The sequence below is a fragment of the Drosophila tropicalis genome, unplaced genomic scaffold (assembly GCF_018151085.1).
Source record: "Drosophila tropicalis isolate 14030-0801.00 unplaced genomic scaffold, ASM1815108v1 contig_979, whole genome shotgun sequence".
Lineage (NCBI taxonomy): Eukaryota > Metazoa > Arthropoda > Insecta > Diptera > Drosophilidae > Drosophila > Drosophila tropicalis.
Window position 1 is genome coordinate 2,013,624 of NW_027173482.1, and position 19,990 is coordinate 2,033,613.

Below are 19,990 nucleotides of genomic sequence, written 5' to 3' on the forward strand. Positions count from 1 at the left end.
TACTGTTGGAAAGAAGGATCATTATAGGAATAACAAATCTTGACGTCATCCGCAAACATGAGCACGCGTGAATGAGCCAAGGCCAAAGGCAAATCATTTATAAACAATGTAAATAATAGTGGGCCCAGATGACTGCCTTGGGGTACACCTGACGTAACTCGAACAGTTTTAGATATCGAGGAACGAAAAGACACCTTTTGGTTTCTGCCAATAAGATACGACTTTAACCAAGCCAATAGTTTAGGGGAAAAACCCATGACGTTAAGTTTCGCGAGAAGCATAGAATGATCAACCGTATCAAAAGCCTTACTGAAGTCAGACAAGGAGAAATATAGGACCTGGATAGATGTTGAAGGGAAGACGTAATAATTTTCTCAAACAGTTTAGGTATTGCCGAAAGTTTGGCAATGCCACGGTAGTTAGAAACATCCGATTTGCTACCCTTTTTAAAAAGCGGAATAATAAAAGACTCCTTCCAAATATCAGGAAAGCTACAAGTCTCACTCGATATAAAGAATAACCGAGCTAGAGGCTTAGATAGGGAAATCGAACACATTTTAAGGATGCAACTAGGTATATTATCAGGCCCGGGAACGAAGGAAGACTTCATAGATGACAAGCTAGAGATAATACAGTTTTCAGTAATACTGGGGAAAAAACATACAATTTAAATGTGGGATTGAAAAGGGATATGGTGTGGGATCCGAAACAGTAGTAGAAGAAGTCGACTGAAAAAATTTAGCAAACAGATCTGCAATATCTGAATCATTATTTGCAGTCTGGTCGTCAAGTCTGAAGGTGGAAGGTAGTACATTAGAGCGTCTTTTGGAATTGACAAAGTTGTAAAATCTTTTGGGGTTCTTATAAAATTCAACCTTACAGCGAACGATAATTATTGTAGCATTGAGTATTTAAAAGACAAAATTGAGATTTGGCTATACAATAATTTGCATAGTCAAGTCGCGAACCAGTTTTTTAAATCTTTTAAAATTTCTCGATTTAATATTACGAAGATTAGAAAGCCTACGTGTGAACCAGATTGGCGAGCTGGAGACGGTAGAGACATTCACATAAGGAACGCATTTATCAATTAGAGAATTAAGAGCAGAGTAGAAAAACTTCACTGCACAATCTATATCGCAGCACTCAAATAGAAACGACCAATCAAAAGAGAAAATAAGGCTGTTAAGAAGATTGAAATTTGTTTTACGAAAACATCTACGACGAAAATTTGAGATGTTTTTAAATAAATTAGTAACGGAATTGTAAGAGAGAGTAACTTCAATGGTAGGGTGATAAAGATCTTCAGGTTGCACTAGTGGCTGTGTTTGCTATACAGCACTAACAGTGCTCAGAGACAAAAACAAGATCAAGGATTCTTTTAGAAGAGTTAGGGAAAGAATTCAACTGATATAGTGGACATTCAAGTAGGCTATCAAGAAAAACATGTTGAGATGAAGGAATTAAGAAAGATAGATTATCATCAACAAGCCAAGAAATATTAGGCAAGTTAAAATCACCTAAAACTATAAGAACATCACGATCTTTAAGACGACCAAAAATAGTTTGCAAAGCATCAGCATGGTGCACGTAGATCATGATATCAGGAGGAATATATGAACAAGAGATATATAGGCTAAAGTTAGAACATGTAACTTCGACGCAAATAAACTCAACACCTAAGGGGAGATCAATCGGCACCACACTTGAAGACAGATTCGAGTTTACAGCAATGGGTACTCCACCGCCACGACGACCAACACGATCAAGCCTATAAGAAATAAAGTTATTAGAAAGAATTTCATTATCTAAAACAAAGGAGTTAAGCCAAGTTTTAGAGAAAGCTAATATGTCAGCCGAAAAGGTTTGGCTATCACAGAACAGGTTCGACAGCTTGGTAAGAAGTCCTCTTACATTTTGATAATGAATGCAAAGACTAGACGTTATTAGTTTTTTGAAGCAGAAGATAAATTAGGAAGGTGGACAGGCAACGGACGAGAGCGCTTATTGGGCGCAAACTCGTGTACAACTAGGCCCTCTGGCCAAAAATTAGGGTCAACCCTAGCTGAGAAGTACTCATTTGGTACTGTAATTTTAAAAGAGGAGATTTCATGAGGCCTAGAAAACTTAAACTTTTGAATTAAAACCTTAGCAGGGCAAATATTACCAATGTAAGCTGCCACAGACGACTCAGAAGTATCTGGAGCAAGCCTAGAGATAAATAATTGTTTGCGATGAGGCACTACAGTTAGTGGAGGCGGAGGAGCATTGGGATCCGCAAGTGATTGAGAGCCAGCATGATCCTGTGATTGATCAGAGTTCCCGTGAGGGATAGATTGAGGTACACCAGGGCTTGTAATGGGTACTTCAATCTGAAAAGAAAAGCATAAAGAGGGACAAGAAGATGGTGTAGGCGAAAGTAAAATCGGAGAGGAAGTAATAGAGCCAGCATGATCCTGTGATTGATCAGAGTTCCCGTGAGGGATAGATTGAGGTACACCAGGGCTTGTAATGGGTACTTCAATCTGAAAAGAAGAGCATAAAGAGGGACAAGAAGATGGTGTAGGCGAAAGTAAAATCGGAGAGGAAGTAATAGAGAGAGCTGGCGACTGCTTACGAGGCAACTCAAGGGTACATTTCTTGTGCAATTTCTCAGAAGGTGGAACAAATTTGAATTGCGACAATAATTGAACGCTAGAGTCACACTCGTTTGACAGCTGTTTGGCCAGTTTGTTTAAAGAAAGAAACCTTAAACGAAGATCCCTATACATACGGCTAAAATCAAGCTGCTGGCTGGCACAAGATGGGCAAGTCCAGCGCATTAAGCCTAGCTCAGGCTTAGACACAGACAAACCAGAACATTTGTCGTAGTCGCGGCCATTGAGGCCAGCACATTTTAAGTGAATAAGATTATCGCAGAGCCAACAAGATATTGGTCTATACTGATCATCAAAACGATCAGAATATTTGCAATTAGGTAGACAACAAGCCATTAAAAAGCCGAAAGAAAGGCAAAAAATTATAAATATATAAGAATATATAGAAAAATTAAATTCACAGCACAAAGATAATTATTGATAAATAATCAATAATTACAAATAAAACAAAGAGGCAGCTAGAGTGCACAGCACAAGAAAGAGTGCAAGAACAGTTATAAGCCGAGCTTTGAGAGGCGGCCTTACAAAAGTGATTTCGCGGGAGAGAAGCTGAGCACAAGCACAAAGCAGAGAGAACAACAAAGCCACTAGCACTGATGGTATGATGGGGGCGATGAGGGGAGCAACTGCAGAAGCAATGACGAAAAAAAATAAATAAAAAAATATGTAAATGCACCAAACACTAATCACGAAAAAGAAAAAACTGTTTAAACTGATTAATTTGGCGAATTATGGAAATAAAACACAAGGGAGTCAAGCGAACAACACCAGCGAAAGTGTAAACAAACTAAGCACAATTAAAAATTAAGAAAAAACAATAAATATTAATAAAAACTCAGGAGCTATGCAAAAACACGACCGTCACGTCAGAGAGCAGAAAGCTTTATTCTGCTTTATAAAAAGGGCAACAAATCAAATCTTTTTACAACCTATCTCATCTTATCTCTTCTCATTTTTCTGTCACTTCACTTCTCGCTACTTTTCAATAATCTTCAACCAAACCACTGAATATATTTTGGACATTGCATTGCTTGCAATTCTTCGCTGACCACGTGGGCAGTGAATCGGGGCATAGCTGGCATCTCGCCGTTTTGGTTCTACTTACTGTGGTGTGGTATAAAGGATGAAAGTAAGGCGGAAACCGTATTTTCCGATGCTATTCCCGGTTACTGGACTGGAGCGACCACCAGCAGACGAGTTCAAATAGCCGTGTCCGTCTGTCCGTCCGTCCGTCCGTCCGTCAGTCCGTCCATCCGTCCGTCTGGATCAACGCAAACTCCTCCTAGACCGTAAGAGCTACAGAGCTGAAATGGCACCAAGGCTTGTATATACTGCAGCGGTTGTATATCTCGGATTCAGCCGGATCGGACCACTATATCATATAGCTCCCATACAAACGCCAAAGTCACGAACAGTGACTTTTCTCAATAACTTCGTTATTTTCTGCGCTATTATCGTGAAACTTAATATTAGAGAGATTATTACGCCTATAAACTACTGTGCCAAATTTGATCAAGATCGGATGACTATAACATATAGCTCCCATAGGAACGATCAGCCGAAAACAATGACTTTTGTAAATAACTTTGTTACTTTTAACGCGATTGCTTTCAAATTAAACATTTCTTAATTTAATATATCTGTTAATGACTGTGTGATCAATATCTTCGTTATTTCCTACGATTGTAGGCCATTCTTTCGCAAGCATAAGCCTTTTTTGATAAAACGTTCTTCCACATTAATGGCTAATAGGTAAGGAAAGAGTTACCAAAAAAGTTGCAAGGGTATAGAAACTGTGACTCGGTCGAAGTTAGCCCCCGCCCTCTGGTTATGTTTTGAGAATGGGATACTCCTCTGCATCTCTAATTTTTTTGCGGGTTTGCTTGAATACGCTAATCATTGATAATCTAATTCACCCACTGTGTGGTCAGTACAGCCGACATCACTTTGTTCGATCACGTCGTTGGGGTGTCGCTTATTGAGACGTAGGGACACACTATCTAAGACCCAGGGCATCTTCCTGAAGCCTGTATACAGCATATCCTTGGCGCCCTTTTTGATCTAAAGGGCCAATTGAAGCGCATTTCAGTCCGATACCTCAATAGTTGTTGTTCCTGCTTCTTCGGTACGGCCCGCCGGAGAAGACCTTGGCCTTCGGTAGGTACGAAATATTAGTTCTGTCCACTACCTCCAGCTTGGCCCCTTCCATTAGACCCTTAGGCTAGGCACTGTCCTAATATCATCATGGTAGTATCATCCTTACATTTTAAAATTTCGACCCCACACCGGTTTGCGTTTCGGTTGATGTTCCCTCAGCAGTCACTCTCCGGTTTGCATGGTTGCGGTCGATGAGTCGTCTGGCCACCTCTCTTGTACGATTAGGGCGTGCCTTTTGCGCTCTCAGCGGAGAGCTGACACTTCAAAGATAGCAGCTCTTACGTTTTGTTAACATATCCTTAGCTCGCCTTAATACATTTATTTGCACACGAATTGTCTACAATTTAACATTAAGCTTTTTTATTATTTTATCCTTGTTATTTAAGTTTTCTTAATTATTGTTTTTAACAAACAGACTTACCAATTTAAATGGATTGAAAAGACGTTATGCGCACCAAGTGCATTCCAAATCCAAAGAAATAATTCCATGGAAGCCTACGAAAAAAAAAAATGCAGATTACTATTATGAGTTTGAAGATAACCTGGATTCATATAAAACTGAAAATAGTTTAAAAAAAGTAAGTGTGTGTAAAAAAAAAAAACACGGCCATTGTAACTTCGATCATCTCGAAGTTCATATACCCTTGCAAGTTTGTGTATGTACGTTATCCAAATAATTATATGTGCATCATATTTTTTGCAAATAAAAAGTCGTATAGTATTTTTAAATTATTTCTGATAATGTGATTTTATTTATAGCATGATGTAAGATAGGAAAATAAATAAAATTTAACTAAATTAAAAAATTTTAAATTATAGTTATATTCATAGTAAATAATTATATGTGCATTCTTTCACTTTGGTCTCTTAAAAGTAATTAACGTTGGTAATTTTGAAGTATTAATTATGTTAATAATCAATACTTTTTCCTTTATTATTCAAGACTAAGTTGAGACGATTTGGCATAGCACATAGGCGTCTTTCCTAAATAGCAGAACGCGGCCCATACCACCAAGGTGCCGGCGCCAAAACCTTGCTTGTAACAAGATAGTCGTTCCTGACGCGTATCTCTTCAATATTTTGGCAACTGTCTGGGTCATCTAAATTAAATTTTTTTTCGTCGCTAAAGATGATGTTGTGCCATTCCTTATTCCAGAATCGATATCTATTGGCAAATTCTAAACGAGCCTTAATATGCCGCACCAGAAGCTTTGGTTTAGGGACCATTGAGGTATGTTTAACGAAACGATTTTCGTATAGAATCTGAACGATTCTACTCCTCGTTATTTGAAGATCCAAGTGAGCCCCCATTTGACCGCTGCTCATCGAATCCTCGACTGCAAGACGTCGAATCTGCCGTCTGCATCGTTCGTCAATGTTGGTCTTGCGTCCGCTGCGTCGAGTAGCACCATATTTCGATGGGTTTTTCAGGAACCTACTTATGCAGTTCTATGCCTGTTAAGTCTGGTTGCTATCTCAGAGATCTTGGAGCCGCTTTCATGCATGCCGAGAATAATTACCTGCTCGTAATCGGACAAACTTGTACCACGAGGCATTTTAGCCTGACAACAATATATATTATGTACTAATTAAGGTTTTTTATTTATAAATTTAAATAAATTATATACTTACAATAAAGATTTAAGAAAATTTTCAGAAATAAGTCTTGAGTCTTAAGTCTTTGCTAACATACTTTACGTACGAATGATCAGCCACAAGTGTTTTGCACATATAATTATTTACTACGCAGAACCCGATAAACCATATCATTTTGCAGTAACGGTACCACGAAAGAGATTAGAATGACAAAATTTTTTACGCATGGCAAGCACAAAGAATACCATAATAATTGTGTATTCGCCGACTTTCAAAAACTAACTTATAACAGTAAAACAAGACAAAAGAAATAATGCACATATAATTATTTGTATGACGCGTTACTATTTTCCTACCTACCAGAAACGCGTCAAAGTGATGTTTCGTTTGCTTAAAAAGCAGAATTTCTCTAACATGGTATTACACTGACGAGCAGAACACCAGTTTGCAGTCGTCAGTTAAGTAGCTCATAACTATTTTCAAAATTATGCTACAATGTTGATTCTTCTATAATTTGATTTTGTAACAACTTAACTCTGTTGTCCCGAAGGTTTGAAATCATTAAGTCAGCTAAAAATTAGTTCAATTCAGCGATTTTTTAAATGTACTCAGCAAAGTTTAGTGCTAACATCACACAATGTAAAGGGCTCTAAGTCCAAACCAAGATGTCTAATCACACTCATATTGCTATTGGTTTTGATCTAATAGCCACAGTTATCAAATTGCACTAATAAATAGTAAGTGGTGGAGAAGCCGTATTTAGAGGTATTGACCTGTCTTAAACCATCAAAAGCCAATAAACTTAGAGCCAAACTAAGCAAAAAAATCAAAGCCTTTTTTTTCTAAGCTGGAATGGATATATTAAAGATTGAAGCATCGGTTCCGATGCAAGAAATATTGGATTCTGAATCTCGCATCAGTATGCAAAATCTAAATCTTCTTCTCCAGAAACTTATTGAGAATAAATAATGTCTTATTTATGGCTTATTTACCTTAACTGAAAATGAACCTAGAACTTCCAACCATCGCCGTACAATACAACTGAAAACAGTTTAACGCTATAATGACACAAGTTTTTTTTTTCCAAGAGCTCGGAAAAGGAAAAATTATGATCGCTAAAGCAGCAAAAGACCATTTCTGTCATTTTTTTCGCAGCTATTTAAAAAGTATTGTAAGGTACATTCTATCTGGCAACTCTTACACCTTATATTTGTACCATTACTCATTACTCATTAAATCAGTCTTCTATCATTTTGCAAACTGCACACACGTCTCTTAGGGCCCAGACCACGCATACAAGAAAAGACAAAAGAGGAATGACCAATATATATCCATGTGAGAAGTTAAGGGGCCGCGAAAACTACGATGTTTGGAAGCGGCAGGCCCAATCTTACCTAGTGATCAAAGGTTGTTAGAGTGTGGTGTGTAATGGACCATCAGAGAAGAAAGTGTGACTAGACGAGAGAGCGCTCGCGGAGATTACGCTGATGATTAAGTCGACCAACTAAGCACACATCGCCAAATCCAAATCAGCGAAAGAGGCTTGGGATGCTTTGGCGCATGCGTTTGAGGACAGCGGATTGACTCGTAAAGTAGAGCTGCTTAAAAAGTTGGTACAGTTAAACCTGGAGCAGTTTGATTCGACACAGGAGTATGTCAACGAAATGATTATGACTGCCATTAAGGTAAACAATGCTGGGCTTTGCATAAGTGACGAGTTAACGGCATCACTGATGCTTGCTGGATTACCTAGTGAGTATCAGGCATTGGTCATGGCAGTAGAGAACTTTAAGTCTACATTAACTGTCGACAATGTAAAAGGTATGTTGCTACAAGACGTGAAGTTTGACAACAACGCTGGAATCAATTCGAATGCCATGTACTTAAGAGCATCAAAGCAAGCTAAGAGTTAAATAACCGTTTTGGGAAAACAGTTATTTGCTACGCATGCGGTGGTGAAGGGCATAAGCGAAAAGTATGCGAACAAAGAGAAACTGCATGTAAAAAGCAGAGGCGATGTAGGAATCTTGTTCCAATTAAAAGGCAAATCAGTTAAATGTAATGTTCATGGTGTAGAGTATGTTCCAAATTTGTGCGGAAATCTGTAATCTGTGGCAAAAAAAAGGGAAAAGGCTTGTTTTCGAAAAGAACCATTGCTACATCTTTGAGAAAAATATTTTGAAAGCCACTGGTTATCTGCAAAATGATCTGTATCGACTGAATTGTGAACTGCCAAAGGTAGAGAAAGCCTTGGTCACAATAAATGGATTCGAACTATGGCATCGTAGGATGGGCCACATTTGTGACACAAAATTACAGCTGGTAAAAGAAGCCACCGATGGTGTTGAATACTCTGTTAATGAATCGTGCCGACATAAATGCACTGTGTGCCTTAAAGGAAAACAAACTCGTATGATAAGCAAGCAGCCTGGAATCCGTGCCGAAGGTCTTTTAGATCTTGTCCACTCAGATGTGCTTGGACCATTGAGAGTCAAGTCCTTTTCTGGTGCAAGATTTATGCTTGTCTTCGTTGATGATTACTATCGGAAGGTGTTTGTGTCCCCAATTAAGAAGAAGTCAGATGTAGTCAGGAAGTTCGAGATTTTCTGACAATGGGAATATTACAACCAAGAGCTTGAAAATCATCTCCAGAAGAACTTTGGACTGGATCCAAGCGAAACTTAAAGTATATGCGTATATTTGGTTGTACAGCATTGGCTCACATCCCAAAGCAAAAGCGTGGGAAGCTAGATGCTAAATCTGAAGAATGCATTTTTGTAGGATACAGCTACACTTCGAAAGCATACCGTTTGCACAGGAAATCTGATCGTAAGTTTTTGATAAGTAAGGACGTCGTTTTCATCAAAATAATTGCAGAGACTCAACACAGCATTTTGGCGAAATGTGCACCGTAGAGGATAATTGCAGAGACGGTAAACAGTCCCTGGAAGCAGAACCTTTGTATCAAGAAGACCTGTTAAAGCAGTGTACGTCAAAGTTTGAGTCATGGAATACGGATACAGAAGAAACAGCCGCTGAGCACGTTCCATATGCATTTGGTGTTCGAAGATCAAAAAGGATTGCGAATAAGCTGGAGGAGCATCACCTATGTTGTGTAGTCTCGCAAAATGACGACCCACTTACAGTAACAGAGGCATTAAAGTCGAAACTAGCAGATTCATGGGAAGACGTAATGAAGTCGGAACTGCTCTCTCACGAATTAAATAACACTTGGACGCTAACGGAATTACCAAAAGGGCAAAGTGGCGATACAGCAGGCACACAGAGTCTGGAATGAAATGCTGAACAAGGTTCTACTAGGCTTTGGTCTTCAACGTGGCGAAGTGGATCATCATTACGTAACCGGATCTACCATGGTATATGTGGCAGTATCGAAATGGTAGCTAAAATCAAGGGCAAGATATGGACGAAGTTTCGTCGATTTTGGGCATGCATGTGCGACACAATAAGACAGAAGGCACAATAAAAATTGATCAATCTAATTATATTGCAGGAATTGTAAAAAAATTCGGATTGGATGATTGCAAGGCAGTGTCAACGCCGGTGGATGTCGCACAGAGTCTTTCAGCTGAAATGGCACCCAAATCTGAAGCCGACTTCGAAAATATGAAGAAGGTTCCGTACTTAGAGGCTATTTTTTGCCTACTATATGCTGCCCAGAACACTCGTCCTGACATAAGTTTTGATGTCAACATGATGAGTCGCTTCTCTTCCAATCCAGGAATGGTTCACTGGACCGCTGTTAAACGTGTGATGAGATATCAGAAAGGAACTTTCAACAAATGCATTACATATCATGCTACTGGAGATGATTTAAAGGGTTTTTGTGATGCTGATTGGGGCGGAGACCTCTATGGAAGGAGATCAACATCAGGATAGATTTATGTACAACAAGGTGGAGCAATATCGTGGTGTTCCCAACGGCAGAGGACCGCTGCACTGTCCTCTACAGAAGCAGAATATATGGCAGCAGTATCTGCCATTAAAGAAGCCATGTGGTTATTGCGCCTGCAGAAGGAACTTCATCGCATTGATACCAATAAGATCGTGCTATGTTGTGACAACAAGAGTGCGTTGCACATCATAAGGAATAATTCATTTTCTCCGAAAACGAAACATATAGATATAAAAGTCAACTTTATGAAAGAATGGTTGACCAATGGCTTTATCCGAATAGAGTACATTCCTACCGAGGACATGCCGGCAGATGCACTAACAAAACCAGTCCCAGCTTCTAGAAAGCGTTGTTGGGATCCAGAGTGGGGTTAACCTAATTTCTTAATTAAACAAAAGAATTGTCATTATCAAAATTGTCATAATATTATGTCTGCCAGATATTCAATTAAAGTACTTTTCAATATACCCCCTATATTGAAAAATACTTTCTATCTGGCAACTCTTACACCTTATATTTGTACCAAAACTCATTACTCATTAAATCAGTCTTCTATCATATTGCAAACTGCACACACGTCTTCTAATAAATAGTTACTGAAGGTCTGACTAAAATCATTTTTCAATCGAACAAGTCAATTCCATTACATCTAAAATACGAACAGCATTCAACTAAAAGAATACTTCACGGCTGTTTATCCTGGCCGGTTTCAAAATCAGGCAAAACTCTACCATACATTTACAATATGAAATTCTTTGTCCGTCACAGCTGACTTCGAAATAATAAATCTAATTATTGTTGTCTTACCTTTCTTTGCAATTTGGCTTATCATTTATCTTTTTACCAATGAAGTTAAATACTTACAAAATCAAATAGAATCAACTTTGTAGGTAAACTCTGAAAAGAGTAACTGATTACTAGTATATTTGTTATATTTTTGTTATCAAATTTTGTGCTAATTGCCCTTGTAAAATCAAAAATTTTTTGGAAAATTTTGTTGATGGTGTTTTTAACCAATCGTGATTGTTTGTTTCTTTAAGAGCTGTTTGATATACATTTTTGCAAGGGTATTAAAATGTTACATTTGAAATTAGAACAATTTTTTGCATTATCTACAACAAAAAACATTATGATTCTCCATATTAATTTAAACTTTCTGTAATTTAGAGTGAAGATGAGATTGTCACCGAACATCAATACTTATCCCAATGCAATGACCAAATCAAGCACCAATTGTTAAATGAATCAAATAGTGATTCCGGTCTGTCTGACTATTATAATCTATCAAAAGAATCGTGTTCAGAAAAAGAAGAAAATAAGGCAATAGATATTGTGGAGAAATTTTTGCAGGTATTTAAATCTGAACCGCCATGTCATGACGAGAGTAAATCGGACACCGATTTAGGACACGATATTGAAGAATTACCAAAATATTGCAATATTTTTGAAAGAGTCACTAAAGTTTCGGATTGTACTCTTAATCTTAAAAAACAATTTAAAAAATCTTTTGAAACCATGATTTTTAAATCAGATAAACGTAACAAACATGAAGAAATTATTCTTAGTTCTGAAAGTGAGTTTTCTGAAGTCGAAGCAGTTGAAGCTGAACCTATTGAAGAAAAGTCCCGACTTATTAAGCCAATGCTTCGCATCGATCAACTAGCTAATGAAACACGAGCTGCACAAAAATCTGAAAGTGATAGAATAAGACGTCTTGAAAAACAACATACTCTTTTATCGACGGCTTTGAAAAACAACGCTATGTCAATAAAGAATGATGATTTAGTTCTTGATTACATTGAAAGTGAAAAAACCTTTATTAAAGTGGATGCAGATATTGTAAAGCAATTGAAGCCTCATCAAATAGATGGAGTAAGGTTTATGTACGATTCCTGCTTTGGTGGAAGTAATCATAACCTTAAAATTTCTGGATCAGGATGTATTTTAGCTCATTGTATGGGACTAGGAAAAACACTTCAGGTTAATCACATATTAACTTTTTTTTAAATGTAAAATAATTATATCTTTTTATCCCAACAGTTAATTGCCCTTTTACACACAGTCATATCATACAAAGTGCTTAATACTAATAAAGTCATGATACTATGTCCAAAGAGTACAGTCATGAATTGGGCTGAAGAATTTCAACGATGGCTGGGTCCATTAAAAAGAAATAACCATATAAAAGTATACGTTTTTTCAGATACATCGTAAGTATATTCCTTCTTAAAATCTTAAGTATATTTAAAGAAATATTTATAATATTTAATAATATAAGTAATTAAATAATATTAAAAAATCTATTCATCGAGAAGATCAAGCGGCTTTATAATATATCCAAATGGTGAATTGGTATAAGCACATACATATACGTACCAAAAATATTGTAGATAGGAGAAAGCTTTTCTGATTCCACAAAGTGTATACATATTGTTGACTCGCAGTCTGTCGACGTGAGCCAGCTCCAAAAAAAATTCGCGAGATCGAACATATATCCCGAGCCCTCTATCCAAACAACTAAACGCCGGTGTTTTATCTATTGCGCTATATACAGTTGCACAATTTGTGGGCAAAGATCGGTTGGCTGAAATATTTGTGTTTTTCCTCCTTTTCTGTTTGTGTGACTGTGACTGCAGCGTCGTCGTATCGAGCCGCCGCTCTGTCACCAGTGCAAGCAAAGACAAAGTAAATTCTAACTGTTTTTCTTCGAATAAAGAGAATAAAAACCAGGGGCGCGTTGGGCAAGCCTTTCTACCTACTGATATCGGTATGATCTGCGGTTGGAACCATTTCGTACGTCTTGTGATTGTTGGTAGAAACGGTCGGCAATTTGGCTGGCAACACGATACCCTTTTGCGAGTTGCGGACCAGACTCTTCCAGTGAACCGCTCTCACGTAGGCCGCTAGAACTGCCTTTGTAAAAATGGTTCGGCGTTAATGCTTCCGATTCGGCGCTTTCTAAAGGCATATAAGTCAGAGGCCGTGAATTAAAAATTTGCTCTACGTCAGCAAACGCTCCTCTTAACACCTCTTCCTTTATGCCGGCCTTTGGCAGTATTTCTGAAAATATTGATTTAGTTGAACGTACCCGTCGCTCCCAAACGCCGCCCATGTGCGGTGAACTGGGAGGGTTAAACTTGAACAACGTTGGATACTGCTGCTCCACAGCTGAACTTGATATCCGTTCTATGTGCTCCTTCAATACGAGGCTGGATCCTCTAAAATTTGTACCATTGTCCGATAGCATGCTACGCGGCACCCCTCTTCGGGCTACGAACGACTTCAATACGCAGAGAAATGAGTCCGTTGACAGGGATGTAGCGATTTCTACTCTACTTGTACTCCACTATCAGAAACGTTACTCTATGTTTTTGCGGTAGTATAGTATGGGTCGTTTCGTGGGTGCAGACACCTGGTTGGACACCTATCAACAAGATAGTACGTCAAAGTCTTCCAGAATTTCTCCAACACGCAATGCCACAAATTGATTGTATTTGCAGGCATCTGATCTAATCTAGCATAAAACGTCCTTTGAATCCGTCCAGAAAATACGCTGACATACTGTTACTGAGAGTTCTGGTTCAATGAATTTCGTCAGCCGTAAACCTAAAACAGCAGCCATCAGTTCCATCCGTGGTATTGAGACTGGATTTAAGGGGGCCACTCGGGTTTTAGACGTTACCAGGGAACAGTGGACTATTCCATCCACCATTCCATTCCATGTACCTGCTCGCAGGTACACAAGCGCTGCATACGCGTTGAAGCTGGCGTCTACAAACGTGTGAAGTTGTACTCGTCTTGCACAACAAACCTTCGGCATGCACCTTGACATCTTCACTTCGTTGATTTTGGGTAACAGCTTCACCCAAATTTTCCAGTCTTCTCTTTCTTGAAGAGGCTCATCCCAATCCGTTCCTGCTCGCCAGATAAAAAGCCAAGCAATCCATGTGGGTCAAAAATTGACATAACCACACTTAGCACAGCTCTTTACGTGGGATAGTCTTTTGATGCTCTTTCAAGCAACTCCGGCTTGACTACATACGTAATTGATTTGTTACAGGCAGCCACCACATGCCTAAAACCTTATCTTGCGTTTCTTTTACCCTAGGCACGTCTCCTTCCTGATTCTTGAGCGCTCTCACTACGCTCTCGGAATTCGAAGTCCAGCACCTCATCTTGAATCCACCTTCCAAGTGAATTCTCTGAACCTCCAATGCCAACTGCGCCATCTCGTCGTTTATTCGTTCATTATATTGCATTCATCGTTACATCATCTTAGACAGTCATCGTTGGACTTTTCAGCTTACATCATCATCTTGGACATCCGTCATTGGACTTCTACATCATTACATATTCATCTTGGATAGTCGTCATCGGACTTTTTCATCATTCGCCTTTGCAAGACATATAATCGTGGGACATTTACATAGGAACCCTATTATAACCTAAGTCAACTTGAGTGTGTAAATTTACATTATTAATTTCTACTCAAGATTTGACTCAATTGGCACTCATACAGGCTTTACACTCACATGTAAAACACTCGTAAGCTTTAACACGTGCTAAGTATTAAGCACAGCGGAGTAAGTACTCAAACTGTCATATAGAGAAACGATCTACATATTAAAGCTCACTTATTAAGCTCTTAAGTGAAACTTAATGCATTTGAGTGTTTTTTTTTTAACTAAAACTCGTTTAGCTCACGTTTAATTCATTTCTAACTTGCTACATTTCTTTCGTTAAGGGCCCAAAATGTCTCCACCAAATGAAACGCAGCTTCTACCTCTTAGACAACAACGGAATCAACTGCAATATAATATTCAAAGTTTAAGAGCTAGAATCGATCTTGAAAATGACCCTATTATATTAGATTGTCAGTCTCAAATTGTTGAGTCGTATTTTAAACATTACAAGTTCTAACCAATATTGAGAAGCAAGAACCAGCAGACGCGAATCGGGCAGAGATAGAAAATCTTTTTATCGAAACAAAGGCAATCATTTTACGGCGCATTGGCGCAAGTAAAAAGGAAAAACCAGAAGAACTTAGTTTCTTTAACTCATCGACTTATCATGGGTGACATTATAATCGGCTTCCATACCTCAAATTACCTGAATTCGACGGCGAATATGGCAAATTCGAAAAATTTATTACTTCATTTACAAATATGGTACTCATTGTCCAATGTTGACAAATTTAACTATCTAATAAGTTGTCTATCTGGCCAAGCGCTAAGCGTAGTCTCGCATTTCAAGTATCAGACGAAAATTATCCCAATACCCTAGATCGCCTCAACAAGCGATATGACAAGAAAGTTCTTATTTTCGTAGAACATATTTCAAGTTTATTTAACATTGCTGGCATGAAAAAGGCAGACGCTGTTACCCTACCTACAATTTTGGATACGGTTTCAGCTCCACGCGGATCATTGTTGTCTCTTGGGTCTGAAGCTGATGTATTAAACGCAGTACTTATTCACATTGTTATGTCAAAAATTGATCTAGAATCCAAACAGGCATACGATCGGGTTCAAGAATACGATAAATTGCCAGACTGGGCCGACTGTTATCAAATTCTCAGTCGACACTGTCAGTATTTGGAAGGGTGTCTGCGAAACCGACAAGAGGAAAGACCCGTCAGAGACAAAATTCATAGTACTTGAAAAAGTATTCGTTGCAGCCCAAAGTAGATGCAGTCAATGTCAGTCAACTGAGCATAGGTTAGCATTCTGTCCAGTTTTTATTTCGCTACCTTTTATTGAGCGATTTAAAGTTGTTAAAACAGCGTCACTTTGTTTGAATTGCCTCAATAAGGGTCATCCAGCCTCAAATTGTTCTTCATTGAATAGATGTCGACATTGTGGAGGTTCGTGGTGTTCGTTCAAGAATATCTCCAGATTAATGGAATATGGAGTTTATCGTGACTAAATCTATATCTCTACCTCAGCCTGAAAAGAGACTAGATGTGTTAAATTGGGCCATTCCTAAAGAAATTGAGTTAGCCGACCCATTCTTTTATAAGCCCAGAAAGGTAGATTTATTGCTTAGCGCAAAGGAGTTTTTTGATCTACTTAAGACGGGTAAAATTAGTTTAAGAATTTGTCTTCCTCATCTAGTGGAAACTGCATTAGTATGGATCGTCGGGGGTAAGATTGCTGAACCTCAATCAACTCAACACTACACTTGTAAATTAACGCAACAGCGAGACCTTAACTTATTATTAGAAAGGTTTTGGAAAATGGATTTTGGAATTCAAAATAAAGATATTTCGTTAACCTCAGAAGAACAAGCATGTGAAACTCACTTTCAAGTGCACATTCAATTTCTGGATTCAGGGCGCATACAGGTTCGGTTGCCTTTCAAGGAATCGCCTGAACAACTTGGAGACTCGTTGTCCTGTGCAAAAAGACGTTTTCTTCAACTCAAAAGACGGCTTGCATCTCAACACCAATTTTAGGAAATTTACATCGATTTTATAGATGAATATCTTAAGTTGAATCACATGGAGATAGCTTCGTTAGATAATTTGCAATCGGGAAATCATTACATTATTCCTCACCATTGTGTCCTTAGACCGCAGAGCTCATCAACTAAACTTCGCGTAGTATTTGACGCTTCGTCTAATTAATCATCAAATATATCATTAAATGATATTCTCATGGTTGGTCCTACTATTCAACAAGATCTAATCCTAACATTATTCTCGTTTCGTTTGTATCGCCATGCCATTACCGCTGACCTAACAAAAATGTACAGACAATTTCTCGTCGCACCTGAGGATAGAAGTTTCCTACAAATCTTGTGGAGAAAGTCACCGCAAGAACCTATCCAATTATTTCAATTGAATACTGTTACCTATGGGATGTCGTGCGCTCCATTTCTCGCAATCAGGTCCTTAAAGTTTTTATCAGAGACGTATAAGGAGTTGTTTCCAATCGGATCTGCTGTATTAGCTGAGGATATGTATGTCAACGATCTACATTATGGAGCTGACTCAAACGAAGAACTCAATGCTGAGACGAATGAAGTTACCAAATTGCTCTCCAAGGCAGGCTTAGAATTGACAAAGTGGAATTTTAGTGGGGCACCAACAGATTATGAATATAATCTCAATATTGACAATAGTGATGTCACCAAGGCAAAGCGAAAAATAGTATCGATCATGGCCAGGCTGTATGATCAGCTAGGATTATTAGCACCAGTTGTAGTACGCTATAAAATCTTGATCCAAGATTTGCGGATCGAGGGCTTGGACTGGGACGAACCGTTGCCAGAGATCTTACTGACTAGATGTCAACAACTTGAAGCTGATTTATCTAATCTTGACATGGTTCGCGTAAATCGATTTGTAAACCGTTTTACTCTGCCAAACATGGACTAAAATCAAACACAAATTAAATTGTCTTGTCAGCAAAACATATTTTTGGACAGATTTAACTGTCGTTCTTCATTGGATTAAAATGCACCCATCAACTCTAAAATGCTTTATTGCCAATCGCGTATCAACCATACAAACTCAATTGCAGAATATTATTTGGAGTCACGTGCCTGGAAAGGATAATCCAGCAGACATTACTTCACGTGGCTGTGCAGCGAGCGATTTGATGCAGACAATTTGGTTTCATGGACCAAAGTTCTTAACACTTGATTCATTACATTGGCCAAAATTTGAAAGAAAGACAGATTTGGAGCCCAAAGAATTAGAATTGCGAAACACCCTGGTATTGAAATGTAGCACTAGCTATAAAGAAAAGAGCATAGTTAAGCAGATCATTAAAAGACTATCATCGTTTCGTATGATTGTGAGAGTCTTAGCATACGTTCTACGAGTTTTCAACCGAGTTCCTATTAACCGCAATAATACGATAAATGCTACAAAAAGCATTTCAGTAGAAGAATTTAAATTGGCTTTTAATCATATAATCTTTTCCATTCAGAGTGATGTGTTTGCGGAAGAACTAAAGGACTTACAAGCAGGACAAAGTCTGAAGTCGGAGCTTCAAAAATTAAATCCATCTATCTCAAATGAACAGATAGGTTCTCAAAATATTCGACTTATCCGTGTTGGAGGCCGTCACGCAATGGCTGACATACCATTGGACGCTAGAATGCTGTTATTGCTTCCAAAGACTCATCATTTCACTTATAAATATATTAAAGATCTTTACTTACGAAACCTTCATGTGGGAGCTAAGGTTCTGATAGCGATTCTGCGCCTAACAGTATGCTAAGCTTGTTAGAAGTTGCACACATTGCTATCATTACAAACCTGTATTAATGCGACAAATCATGAGTAACCCTCCAGCTGACCGTCTTCTGGCCGAACGCCCGTTTCTGATATGCGGAGTGGATCTATAGGATCTATGTGGACCATTCCTTACTTCGTACCGCATTCGAAACAAAGTTCCTTACACAACATATTTGGCCATATTTGTTTGCTTTTCTTCAAAAGCTATTCATATAGAACTAATCTCAGACCCATCTGCTAATAATTTTATTCTCTGTTTGAAACGATTCATCGGACGACGTGGCATACCCAAAAGGATTTATTGTGACAATGCCACCAACTTTGTCGGAGCATGTTCGCAGCTTGAAGGCTTCAAACGGCAATTCTGTTTAGAACTCAATGCAAAAATTCTGGAGGAATTTAGCTGAAATGCCGGCTTTGAATTCAACTTCATTCCACCGCGTGCTCCCCATTTTCGAGGACTCTGGGAAGCCGCCGTAAAGTCAATGAAGACTCTGCTCATCAAAAATTTGACCTCTTCTCATTTGACGTATGAAGAGCTTCAACCGATTGCAATTGAAGTGGAGGCGATATTGAATTCCCGTCCAATATCCATACACAGCGATGATCCCAATGACGGGGAGGCTCTGACGCCAGCACACTTTTTGATCGGATGTTCACTGCAAGCGATCCCTGAACCGGTAGTAAATGACTCAAAACTTTCTTATCTATCTCGTTGGCAAAGGGAGACCTATCTCAAGCAACGCTTCTGGGAACTCTGAAAGCGCGACTATGTACATCAATTACAAGAACGCTCTAAGTGGTTGCATCCCGAAAACAACATAGCAAGGGATCAATTAGTTCTCATCCATGAAGACAATCTTCCACCGCAATGCTGGATTACTGGTCGTGTGGTCGAAGCCATACTTGGTGCAGATGGAAGGGTCAGAGTAGCCGATGTTCGCACAAAGAAAGGAATTATTCGCCGCCCAATCTGCAAACTTGCTCCATTGCCTTTCAGAAATGACGTTTATGTAAATTGAAGGAGTCATACTTCATCCTTCAATGGGGGAGTATGTTGGAGGAGACGTCATCGTTAACTTAGATTTGTATATATTAAAATTTCTTATATTATTTGTTTAAGATTATTGGAATTTCTACCACTGTATTTACATTAACATGTTCTAAAAGCTTCTGTTGCATGTCTCATGAAGAGCTTCTAACTCATGAAAACGAAATATAAAAATGACTTCTTTCTGGAATTCGAAGAGGAGAAGACTTATTTTTCCTTACTCCACTCCACATGCTATTGAGCATTGGAGTTTTGTACCATCTGCAACTGGGCAGATCAAACATCCCTTTTTGTCATAGCTTCGCATAGTGTCCAACGTAAAGCTTCTAAGAACAACGTCCTTTGCCATTTTCGCTTCTAAACACTGA

The 19,990-nt window shown here is 38.6% G+C and overlaps 1 protein-coding gene across 18 annotated transcripts in view; it reads left to right on the top strand.

Moving 5' to 3' along the window:
• Positions 1–19,990, top strand: part of LOC137586311 (transcriptional regulator ATRX homolog) — a 600,012-nt gene that overhangs the window by 109,426 nt on the left and 470,596 nt on the right. For 15 of the 18 annotated variants that reach the window (XM_068302327.1, XM_068302328.1, XM_068302329.1 and 12 more), the window contains 3 exons: positions 5,230–5,392; positions 11,494–12,306; positions 12,367–12,536. The exons of 2 other annotated variants lie outside the window; for them this stretch is intronic. In XM_068302327.1, the coding sequence (XP_068158428.1) occupies positions 5,230–5,392; positions 11,494–12,306; positions 12,367–12,536 (1,146 nt within the window). Of the gene's footprint in view, positions 1–5,229; positions 5,393–11,493; positions 12,307–12,366; positions 12,537–19,990 lie in introns of those variants that run through there. One more of the 18 variants, XM_068302332.1, reaches the window with a different exon arrangement.